The sequence below is a fragment of the Camelina sativa genome, chromosome 17 (assembly GCF_000633955.1).
Source record: "Camelina sativa cultivar DH55 chromosome 17, Cs, whole genome shotgun sequence".
NCBI lineage: Eukaryota > Viridiplantae > Streptophyta > Magnoliopsida > Brassicales > Brassicaceae > Camelina > Camelina sativa.
In genome coordinates, this window is record NC_025701.1 from 28,199,299 (window position 1) to 28,212,564 (window position 13,266).

General features: G+C 38.9%; 1 protein-coding gene across 1 annotated transcript; it reads left to right on the top strand.

Moving 5' to 3' along the window:
* LOC104759855 lies at positions 10,552-11,115 on the top strand. Its single transcript, XM_010482735.1, has one exon. It carries the CDS (start codon positions 10,552-10,554, stop codon positions 11,113-11,115), a length of 564 nt encoding a protein of 187 aa, XP_010481037.1.

Below are 13,266 nucleotides of genomic sequence, written 5' to 3' on the forward strand. Positions count from 1 at the left end.
CTATATATAATCAAAACAAAATCTTGCTTTAACGTAGTTTTCTCATCTCATATCGTGACAACAAATAAATGCCACTTAGCATCACTATTTATACTTACAAATTTCAAATAGTTTCTAAACGAAATTCTACACTTATAATCTTTCATGAACCATTCAGACGACCGTCAATAGTCGCCCTGCGAGTTCGGGTATACGGGTCGGATCGGGTCGGTTTTTTCGGTTATTCGGGTATTCGGGTTTTCAAAAAATCCACCGAACATAACCGAACAAAAATCGGTTCGGGTCGGGTCGGGTTTCGAGTCGGGTCGGATGAGAATTGGTCTTGGATTTATCCGGTTTAAATCTTAAAATCGATTGAAATCGGTACAAATCCGGTTTAAACCGGTTAAATTACGTATAATTTTTTTGTTTTTATTAAAAAAATTCAAAAAATCGGGTTTCGGGTCGGGTCGGTTTCGGGTCGGGTACCGAACTAGATTTTCAATCCCTCCGAATAAAACCGAACCCTAAATTTGGTTGAACCGAAACCCGAAATTTTCGGGTCAGGTCGGGTCGGGTCGGGTCGGGTTAAAGTCGCAGGCCGAGTCAATAGATTGAAGTAATGGAAAACTTGTAGTCTCGGATTTTCTTATGACTGTTCGGGTAAGTCTAATATAGACTTTAACCGCAAGATTATGGTGCATTGTTAGATAGTATATTTGGTGTCGAATTCACAAAGAAAATCGTTATGCTAAGTAATTCTAACAGTAGCTAAAGATGGGTTTTGGTTTTTTTTTTTTCAGATTGTAACAAAAAAACGTATAAAAATAAGAGATTGTAAAATATATTAATTAAAACATTATATCATAGGGGTGTTCGCAAGGATTGAGAAATAAAAGAAATCAAATAATCAAAATATATCAATTTGAGAATTTGTTAGAAATACTCTTTTTGATATACCAACTTTCAAAAATATCATTTTTTTGGTTATTTTCATTTTTCCTCTCCTTTAATTTTTAATGATCATTTTATCTTCATATGAAAAATATTTTAATCAATAAAATGAAAAACAAATTTTTCTGTCAAAAGACTTTCCGACATATTTTACAGTCAAAAAAAAAGATTTCAAAAAAATTTCAACCAGAAAAATTTTATCCAAAAAAGTTTGACAAAAAAAGTTTCCCGCAAAAAAAAAATTTACAAGGCTTTTATAAGGTTTTCACAAATAGAGAAATTAATAAAAGTCTCATAAAAACTTTGTAAATGACTAAATACCTTATAAAAACCTTATCAAAAAAGATTTTAAAACCTTTTAAAAACTTTTGAAAAACCTTCTAATTTACAAGGTTTTTATAAGGTATATATTTACAAATATTTGGCGGGAACATCCAAATTCATAATTTTGGCAAGAAAATGTTATTCAATGTTTGGCGGGAATATTTTTCGATTTTGGCGGAAAAAATTATTTTTGGCAGGAAGATTTTTCATTTTTTGGCGGAATTTTTTTCGATTTTGGTGTCTGTACATTCATACTGTCACTCAAAAAAGGGTAGTTTGGTCATTTGGTACATAAAGAAGGGTCGTTTTGAAAATTGTCAACATGAAAGGATATTTTTAAAAGGGGCATGAAAAAGAGATATTTTTAAAAAATGCCCCTATAAATTTAGAACAGTCCCGGAACACATAACTAGCTCTCTTTCAAGCTATTATTTTCTAAGCTAAATATAGTGAATTACTAAACATTCATTTCCAAACACAATAACAAGCAAACATTAAATTTATGTCCAATGGATCCCTACATTAGTTACCCATTTACTTTTTTTATTTACTCGTTTAAGTTTAAGAATTAGATTTTGGGTTTGACCGGACCACCGGTTCAACCACCTAGTTAGCGGATTTTAGCCAGGTTTTCCTAGTTCTATCTGAGGTTTTATTATCTAGGTTTTAAGTATAATTGACGGGACACCTTCCGGCTTGCGGTTCAACTGGCCGGTCCGGTCCAGGTTTCAAAATATTTGTATTTACTTACAAATATCTCTATATAACCTTCTACTTTTTTATTCCTACTTATTTTGTCCTATTTTTAAATATTTTTTTTATAAAATTCAATTTTAATGCGAATTTTAATAACTTACTTTTTAATAACTATCGTTATCCTATATTTTGAAGACTATTTTATAAAATAAATCATTTTAGATTAAAAAAAACGTGTATAACCCTTATTACCTTTTTTCTAAGTTCTCTTAAGCTCGGAAATATCATCACTTTATAATAATTTTTTCTAGTTACCAAATATATGAAATATTAATACCATGAATTAATATACAATAGTTTCATTCAACATATTATGAATTCTAAAAAAATCATTTCTAAGCGAAAATATTAACAAATAAAGAGAATAGTTTTATCATTAAAGTTCTCATCTTATTACTCCCGTTGAATTCTCTTTCAATTACACAATGGCATCAAATTCTATGGAAACATCAATGGATCCAAAGACAAAGACTCGCCCGACATGAACACAGACGGTTCTCACCAAAACCATCGACTCTTATGATCTCTTTGAAGAGACACATCTGTGGTAATTATTTGTAACATCCGCGAACCGGAATCCCGGTTTAGAGGGGTGCATCGGTCGATACAAGACCGGTTTACTGCGGACGAGTTTAAGTTAAACGCTGCGTTTTGGGGTTAGGGAAACCTTTAACTCGATTTTTTGTCTCATTTGTCGAGTCTAGCCATTTTTTAGAGAAAAGAAAAGAGAGAAAAAGTTAAGTGTTCTTGGTGAGATTATGGGAGTTTGAGGCTGTTCCTGTAGAGATCTGTAGTTGGGATCGTTGTAAGAGCTTCCTAGGAGCGTTGTCTTGCTTTTTTAAAGTTCAGAATCTTCTTGGCAAAGGTGAGTGCATGACCATGGCTTATCTAAGCTTGAAATATCTCTGATCTGCTTATTTATGTGTTATTTGGCTTGTTAGAACGTTAATAGAGGCTTTGTGAAGCTTTCTTGTGGCTTGGGATCGATTTTGATGGTTGTAGGAACAAAGATCCGGCGAGAAGCTTCGGGGAAACACGATGCTCGGCATGTGCATTGGTCGATGCACTTTGTGCGTCGGTCGATGCAACTAGGGGTTTTCGTGAAATGTCAATCATGCGTCGGTCGATGCAATGTGAGTATCGGTCGATGCAAGTGAACCTTGCATCGGTCGATGAATATCAAGTGTCGGTCGATGCAACCCCCTGTTGCTGTCGGTCGATGCAACCTCCTGTTGTTGTCGGTCGACGCAACCCCCTGTTGGTGTCGGTCGATACAAGGTTAGCGTTGGTCGATGCAGTGCCTGGTTTGTTTGTTGTTTGTTGTGTGATGGTTAGAGTATGTCAATTGCTTGTTTGTATAGCCCAGTAGATGGGAGGATTGCCTCACTGAGTGTTTATTAAATACTCATGCATCTCAATTTGTGTTTGTGGTGCAGGTAAAGGCAAAGTATGATCGTGGAATCAAGGCAATGAAAAGGAGGATGTTCTAGTGGCTCGCTTGGTTACTTTCTGGCTTCTGTTAGGTTGCTAGAGTTGAGTCCTAGAGTGTTGCTTAGGATTGATGGTTACTTGTTTCATGTTGGTTGGATTATCTGGATTAGTTATTATGAATTAATATTGGTTATTGGTTTATTGGTATTATTATTTCCGTGGTTTAGTGTGACTGTGTTTAGGTGGCTAGTGGGTATGGGACCACTAACTTAGTTATTTATTATATTTATTATTTATTATAAATTAAAAAAAAACAAGTCGGGTCGTTTCAGTTTGGTATCAGAGCCCTTACGGTTCTAGGTTTGGGTTCACTAGGCTTTGTGTTGTAGATGTTTGGGATTGCATGTCTTGATTGATTATGTGAGTTAGTCAATTGTGTGTGGTATGGAGTCCTAGAACATCCTCTTCGAGCCTACTGTATGATTCCACAGTGAGTTTATGTTTCTGTGTTATGTTTAAATTGTTTGCTTAGTCCTCTGTTCATGGTAGTACAAATGGCTAGAGATGATGATGTTGCTGGTCGTAGACGCGGTCGTGGTCGTGGACGCAGTCGTTGTCGTGGTAGGGGCAGAGGCCCAACAGTTAAAGATACTGTGGAACAGAGTGTGACAGCTGAGGGTGTTGGTGAGTCGCAGGGTGTCCAGGAGGTTTCCATGAGTGTGGCCGGAGGGGGCAGTGTTGGTGCTCGAGTGGCCGGTGATGCTAGGGCTCCGGGTGTGGGAGTTCCAGCGGGTAGAGTCCCTGGAGTTGATTTTGCGGCTTTGCTAGTACAGGTGTTGGAGCGGTTACCACTAGTGGTACCGGCTCAGGTAGTGCAACTAGTGGTGGCGAAGGAGCAGCGGCGAGTGGCTGCGGATATGGGACCACATAGTTTTTATTAATCTATGTTAAAGGAAATATGTGGCATTGATACTGCGCGGTTTTCGGGTGGTACAGATTCTACTGCTGCAGATGCGTGGAGGACGAGTGTGGAACATAACTTCCAGACTCTGAAATGTCATGAGGAATTTTGGGTCGACATAGGGGTCCACAATTAGGTTGGTGATGCTCAGGTGTGATGGAGATCAGTGGGTGCTAAGAGAGTGCAGAGAGAGATGACTTGGGCTGACTTCGTGGAGGAGTTCAATAGCAAGTACTCTTTGAGAGAGGCATTAGACCTGTTGGAGGTGCAATTCCTTTAGTTATCTTAGGGGACGCAGTCAGTGCGGGAGCTGGACTTGGAGTTCAGTCGACTTCTATCTTATGGGGGTCGAGCTATGGAGTCTGAGGAGGCCCAGATCAGGAAGTTTATGAGGGCTCTTCAAGATAACTTGAGGGTCCATTGCAGAGGACGGAGTTATGCTACGCGTGCAGAGCTGGTTGAGACTGCAGCACAGATTGAGGAGGATATATGGGCACAGACAGTGGCGGTTAGTCCAGTGGTGCAGCCTAGGAAGGCTCATCATCAGGAAGGTTCTAGCAAGGGTGGCAAGCCTGCGTAGGAAACTAAGAGGAACTGGGAGGCTACGCAGAGACCGAGTGGTTCAGGGTGCTTTGGTTGTGGGAGCATGGATCACAAGGTAGCTAGCTGTCCCCAGAGGAGTGCTCCGACGACAGCGGTTCGTGTATGCTATCATTGCAGGGAGCATGGACACATTAAGCCCAAGTGTCCTAAGTTGCAGCAGATGGTAGTGGCAGCGGTGCAGCATGTGGTGAAGCCTAGAGTGCAGCAGGTGGCACGGATTGAGCAGGCGCCACGGGTGTACACGACGGTCGAGACTAGTGGAACCAGTGTCGGGGTGATCACAGGTATAATTTCTGGTACTTAAACTTTGTGAATTTCAGTAGGTTCAGATTCTATGTTTTTCCTGTGATAAAGTGTTAGGTTCTCAATACATGAGGTTTGTGTAGGGACCTTGTTGGTGGGCGGGTTTAAGTCCCATGTTATGGTTGATTCTGGAGCTTCTCATAGCTTCATTACTCCGGAGTGTGCAGAGAGTACGGGAATCAGAGGAGATCCCGGGGAGCGTACAGGAGTTGTCAGAGTTGCGGAAGGCAAGTTTCTAAGGGTCATTGGACAAGCTTGGGGAGTTGATATTAAGTTCGAAGGAGAGTCGTAGCCAGCGGATTTGCTTATCAGTCCAGTGAAGTTAGTATTTGATTCCACGATCACATTGTTCCTTTACCTGCACCACAAACACAAATTGAGATGCATGAGTATTTGATAAACACTCAGTGAGGCAATCCTCCCATCTACTGGGCTATACACACAAACAATTGAGATACTCTAACCATCAAACAACAATCAACAAACAAACCAGGAACTGCTCGACCGATACCAACCATGCATCGACCGACACCATCAGGGGATTGCATTGACTGATGCAAGGCTAATCTGCATCGACCGACGCATGCTCGACATTGCACAAAATGCCTAATTTCAATGACCGACCCCTCCATCGACCGATGCTCCTATGTCAAAACGCGCCGTCCTCACAATGCATCGACCGACGCACAAAGTGCATCGACTGATGCACGTGTCGAGCATAGTGTTTCCTCAAAGCTTCTCGCCGGATCTCCGTTCCTACAACCATCAAACTCGATCCCAAGCCACTAGAAAGCTTCACAGAGCCTTAAACAACGTTTTAACAAGCAAAAGCACACATAAACAAGCAGATAAGAGAAATCTCAAACTTAGATAAGCCATGGTCATGCACTCACCTTTGCCAAGAAGATTTTGAACCTTAAACAAGAAGATTACACTCCTAGGAAGCTCCTACCACCATCCCAGCTATAGATATCTACAGGAACAGCCTCAAATCTCCAGAATCTCACCAAGAACACCTGAACTCATTCTCTCTTTTATTTTCTCTCAAAAACGGCCAATCTCGTCGAATAACGACAAAACACGACTTAAGGGCTTTCCCTAACCCAAATCGCAGTGTTTTACTTAAGTCAAACCGCACCAAAGAGACCTTGCATCGACCGATACATCGTTAGCATCGATAGATGCACATCCCAAACCGTGATTCCGGTTCGCAGATGTTACAATTCTCCCCCACCAACATAGATTAGTCCTCGAATCTCGAACAACTATCAGCCAAGGACTCCTGTGCAACCATCTCCACGGCCCGCACTTCCTCCGACCAATCTACGAATTTCACCTCTAGGCAATAGACTCACGTTCCAGGCATTATTTTCTCTCGATTTTTGGACTTTCCTTTACGTATAGGCCTTAACCTTGAGTTTTATTGGCTCCTCATCAGGCTGAAACCTGCATGCCATAATGCTGGCTCCTCATCGGGCTTAAGCCCGCATGCCATATATATAAGGAAGTCCAATATTCGTCTCTCGGGTTGCCACCCTACAGTGCGCACCCGGATTGTCATCCGAAGTCTATATACCAACCATACTTTCAAGCCAGAAAGTCTCAGAATATGGTAGTACTAGGAGAGCTAAAGTCCCCAAAGAGTCGCGAGCAAACTATTCTGAACACGTCTGAGCCTTATCCCTATCAAGGTTTCCTTCACGTGGCTCGCGTAAAACATACAAATGTCCTACCAACCACATATACCCTCACAGAAATTTCGTACTCCGAACACCACTTCATCTTTTTAATTAGTCGCACAACCAACCACCCCTAAGCGACCAAGTAACAAGAAAGATGGGCTGGAATACTCCATTACCGCTCCAGCCATGGCCTACAGTTGGGACCAGGCTAGACAAGCTCAAGTCCTAGCCTGCTTCTAATACCACTTCTTAAACCTTTCCTTCATCCTCGCCTCTGGCTCCCAAGTCTGCTCCTCAACACCATCACAGTCCCAAAGGACTCTCATCAAAGGAATTTTCTTCTTCTGAAGTTCCTTGATCCTCCTCCCGAGAACCCTCACTGGTCTCGTCTCCAAAGTCATGTTAGGCTGAAGATCCTCATGAATCTTAGCCAACAACCGATCCTCCTCCTGGAGACACTTCCGCAACAGAGACACATGGAAACCCTTGTGCAACGCATGCATAACCTCAGGCAACTCCAACCTATATGCTACCGGTCGCACCCGCTCAATCACTCTGAACGGACCCATATACCTCAGGCTCAACTTAGTCTCTGTGAACTTAGTCTCTGTTAATGTCTTTATAATTGTAAAATCTAAACTCTAACCATCACATTGTAAACCCAAACCGACATATAATTTCGTTCTAATTGTAAAATTTAAACCCTAACCACCTCATTTATAAACTCAAACCGACATATAATTTCGTTTTAATTGTAAAATCTAAACCCTAACCATTTCATTTGTAAATCTAAACCGACATATAAATTTGTTTTAATTGTAAAATCTAAACTCTAATCATCTTATTTGTAAATCCAAACCGACACATAATTTTGTTCTAATTCAAAAATCTAAACCAAACCAATATTTAACTTTTCTTATTAAATATATAGAATATGTTTTCTTAATTTGTTTTGCTTATAAATTTTTAATTTTGATTTATTTTTTAAATAAAATATTAAATAGAAGATTTTAATTGGTTGAGAAGAGAAGGAGTGAACAAAAAGGTTCACCCCTAAAAATAAACCTATGTATTTTTCAGGAAACAAAACATAATAAACAAACATAAATGATGCATAAAAATCTGAAAAAAAATCTTATAAAATGGAACAAAAAGAAAAGTTCAAAAAATGTATACTCAATTTGTAACAGAGTGAGTAAATGCCACAATGTTCATAAAACTCGAATCAATTATATATAGTTGACACAATGTTCAAAAATCCAACTAAGGGAGTGGTGTAGCACCGCTCAACCATTTTGATATCTTGGGTTTGGTCCAATAGGAAATCTAATTCGAGGTAAAAGCTCGATTTGCTCGGCAATCCGTGGTCCGAAGACCGATCTAGAGAATCGAATATTGAGCAGATAATTTCGAATCGAGCTTAATGGAAAAGGAACATTTCCTCTTGAAATAATGGAAAGAAACTATATTGAAAAATGACATCTCGAGGATATAAAGAGGGAGTTCGGCTGCTGAGAAGGACACAACAACTTCCCGACTCAAGAATCTAGACTTAATTTTACTTTCGAAGATCCCTAAACTTCCAGTCAGCGAAAGTTAGATTTCACTTGCAAAGTTGAAATCTTTAAACTGTTCTTGATCAATAAAAAACGTGCTTTCTTGACTCTCTGGTTAATCTTATTTTTTAAGTTAAACTTAGCGGTGTTAGTTTAACTCGCATAATTTTTGCGTCATTTGTGTGCAATCGTACATAAGAATCTCTACATGTTCTAAACCGGTTTGTAACATGCTCTAAACGGGTGTAACGTTCCCAAAGAAAGAAACCTTAAACAGGCAAACAGCAGTAATTGGTGTTCAAAAATAAAAAATACTCAAAGAAAAAACAGCAATATTTATATATTAAACCAAAAAATCTTGTTTTTTTATTTCTAAAAAAGAAAACAGTTGGCATAGGTTTTTGGGAATTTTCCCTATTGGACATCCACGTTTTCCTTAAAATTTTGTTAATTCATTGCTTACTGTTATCTTTTCTTATTTCTACTTGTCTTTTTTTTAGTTTCCAATTCCTTTGTTGTTTTATGTTCTTGCATTATTTCTGAAAGAGACTAATGGAAAAGTTGGAAACCAAATCTTATTTTATCTTAGCTCAACTATACTCTCACATCTCTAGTGCGTAACACTCATAATCCTGAGAAAGAACATGAAATCAATGTTGATGTATGAAATCAGCGATATAAATGATAAGAGTATTTGTGTGGGAATAAATCGGAACTGGTCCTTTATTTAACGTAGAATTGAAGAGGGGTTTACAGAAAATGACAGTTAAGGAGCTAAGCGCAGTTAATACAAAAATAATTGCTCTTCTCTCTCTAAATGCCCAGAATTTCCGATCCCCATCCCTGACAGTGATGTCAGGTATTTATAGTGGGACCTTAACCTAGGGTTTTTCTGTTCCTTTGTAAAATGACCATTTTGCCCCTGCGGTCTGTTGGGCCGAATCCAAGACTTCTGGCCCAAATCTTCCTGAGATCTTCTGTTTGGGCTTCTGTAAATGTTGGGGGCTAAGCCCATATCCAACAATCAAGATCTGATGGACCAGATTGGCTTCTAATATTGTACCCTTTTCTTCTAACTTACCCTTTCACATTGTAGATAATTTCCGAGTCGGATTGAGAGGGCAACACTATTTTTATCATGCGTAACGCATTTCCATATGGAAAATCTTCTTTAAATCCATCCAAAGTCAATTTTTACAGTAATCATTGAGGCCGTTGAACATTCTTTGATCGCTTTAGAGTTGTAGAGACATCAACAAAAACACACCACTCGTACGAAATCTTATAAAAAAAACAAATAGAAACACTTGAATGGGAGATAAACAATAAAATATTTGTTGGCAATAGTCGTCTGTTATCCCATTATTGTGTTTGAAAAAAAAACTAAATACTACAGATTATTTAATCTATAAATATCTTTAAATGGAATCGTTACGGTCTTTTCGTAAATCCCTCATGGGAAAATGAAGCAGCGTGCTTAATAAAGACCTAAATAATGTTTTTTCGACTATTACATGGGAAAATGAAGCAGCGTGCATGCTAGTAAATGCAGAAATCGAATCGTCTATTGTTTTTTTATCACACACTCACGGCAACTGATTTACTTTATAAGAGTTTCATTACATGTTCCAAAACAACAACATATTTGACATAAAAAAAACAATATACTTGACAACATGGCTTCTGGACATCGTCAAGAAAGCAAGTTAGATGCCAAATTCAAAGCTATGTTTGAAACCAAAGACGAGAAGTTCCAGAAGCTCCTAGAATGCTTAGAGCCACTACGTGAGAACCAGGTACAAGTCGACCGCTTTACTCTATCAGATTTGCTCAGCGGTGTCTATTTAGCAGCTGACCGAATGGTTAAACATGTCCAAGTCCTAACTACAATTCCTTACAAAGACGTACGTGATAGCGTGTTAGCCAAGGCAAACTCATTAGGGATTTGTCCTCCGAGTCACGAGATGAATCTCCTTCACATCTACGGAGAGTTTGCGAATGGATGAAAACCAAAGCCGGTACTGAAACCGTTATGGAGGTGCAATGTAGCGAGAAGCTAAAGAGACGAGCGGCAGCAAAAGGGAGGACGGTTGCTGAATCGGCTATGATCAGAGCCTTTAACGCTCAGTTCTCCGAGTATAGCTCTGAGCTCAAAAAGGCTCGTGCACTCCAGGAGAAAGAGAGTGATACTGGTGTTCGTCTCCGAGACAAGTACTGGCCAGTTTCTGCATTCGATGTAGCCATCAATATTTTACATGAAGAGGTAATTCTTGATTTTTGTAGGAAAGAGGAAGTGAAAAGTGGGTTATACAAGTTTGTGGAAGGATTGATTGAACGTAAGATGGTGAGCTTTGGTTTACGTGAAGCCTCTAATCTTCGGGATGTTCTTAAAGAAATGGCAAGTTTTGAAGTTCCGGTTTCGTCTAAGGATGGGAATTATGGTATCAATGAGAAGAGGAATTGTATTGGATCTAGGGATGAAAATTGTGGTGCTGGTGAGAAAGGGAAAGATATTGGATCGGTGCTTGGTCATGGTGGAGAAACATCGGCTAATGAGAAATTGTGATAGATCGACGGAAAAAATAATCTTTTTAATTTTGTTTTCTTTCTAAATTTCTTTGTTGTAATGTCTATTTTCTTTTTGTACGGGTCTTCTTTTAAAGTTTAACCTATTGTTTTGATGACAAAAATTAAATGTTTCTGAAAAAACCCAAACCGGAAGGTCCGGAACCAGAAACCAAACTGGACAATTTTCTTTAATCTCGATTCAACTTTATCCGATCACTTTATGTTACGATATTAAATTTTTTCGTGACTTTTGAAAATAACTAATGATTTATTAAAAAAAAAGTGTTTAATATATCCAACTCTTTTACAAATGTGTGAAATACAAGAAATGTTTTTTCTCAAAAGAATGTAATTTTTTTTTAACAGCTTATTTTCATTGATTAAGTTGTTTCCTTAGAGAGGGTTACTGTGACAACCCGTTCCATTGAATCTATTAGTCCACCGCTAGCTTGTCCCCATAGGCCCGAAGTTGAAAAAGAGCATCGATCATGACCCCTCACTATAGAAAAAAAAACTATTCATCCAAATCCACCATTATGTTATTGGTGCGCCAGACGTTCCTCGAGTCCTGGTCCCCACCCTTTAACAACCTTCCCACATGACAAGTTGTCACCAATTGATCTTCATGGAGTATGTTTATAATACAAGAAAGAACATAAGAATAGGAGATAAACGTTGATTATGCATAGGTTCCTTCACCAATCGATCTGCTGCTTTATTGTTGCATCTTCTTCTCCAAACAAATTCTGCTTTTGTGAATTTTTGTTTCCAATGGATGACTTCTCATGTCCAATTATGAGTTGTGAAGTTAAGGGTTTCTTCCTTTGCTAGTTTGCAAACTAGGGCGTTGTCTCCTTCGAAGATGACATGTGTGTGTCCTCGGATCCACATTTGCTGCATTGATGTAACGAGGCTTTGTAATTCTGCTTCTAGGACTGTTGTACATGTTTGTCCTATACTTTTACCTGCATTAATGTAAAAACCATCAGAGTCTCTTGCTATCCATGCTGATTGAGTCCATCTTCCATTGTTTTGAAACTAACAATCATAATTGCACTTTATATACTCTTTATGTGGTCTGGTCCATCAGGAAATCTGTTGTCTTGAATGATGTGTGTGAGTATTATTTTCAGGTTATATGTCAATCCACTCTTGTGCTTCATCTGCTGATGAACTCAGGTCTTCTTGCCAACTGGAAGCTTTATTTTGAAAGACAAGGAGATTTCTGCTTTTCTAAACTCGCCATAGGATCCAAATTGGTAATTGGCGTTCAAAGAAAGATATACTTCGATTGTTGTAGCAATCTAGTATTAACTGGAATTTGTCGTTGAAGGAGTTCATACTTGCTAGTTGATGTAGATTTGGGTTCATGCTCCAGAAATTTTGTACATGTTGACACTCAAAGAACAGGTGATCTATGGTTTCCAATGCTTGGTTACATCGTCTACATTGTGGAGACATGTTCACTCCGCAATGAACAAGTTCTGTACCAGTTGCTAAGGCCTTGGAGAGCAATCGCCAAAGAAAATGTTTTATTTTCGAAGCGGTTTGTAGTTTCCAAATGGCTTGTTTGTGTGCTTGAAGACCCGGTGGTGCTTGAACTCTGTTATCTGCATTATGAGACGCTAACCAATACCTTGACTTGACTGTATAATACTTTGAGTCATTGTAATGCCATCCTAACAGATCCGGGGAAGTAGTCTCACTCAAACGTATTTGATGAATAATATCAATGTCTTCTGCAACTATTATTATTCTCAACAAATTTGTATTCCAACCTGATTGTCCCTCTAACATTAATTCACAAACTAGTGTCATGTTGGTATCTACTCCCTCTAATCGAACTGGTGGTCTAGGAGGATTAGTAGGTAGCCATGGATCTGCCCATATATTTGTGTTTGTGCCATTACCTATCAAAAACCGCATCCCTTTTCTAAGGAGGTCTCTACCTTCTTGAAGCGATTTCAATATAAAAGAGGATTTATAACCAGGCCCAGCGTTGAAAATATTAGAGTCAGGAAAGTACCTTCCTTTTAGGAATCTTGCCAATAGGCTATTAGGATTGCGAGAGATTCTCCATACTTGTTTTTCCAATAGAGCCAGGTTAAAACTCTCTAAGTCTCTAAATCCCAGACCTCCTTCTCGTTTT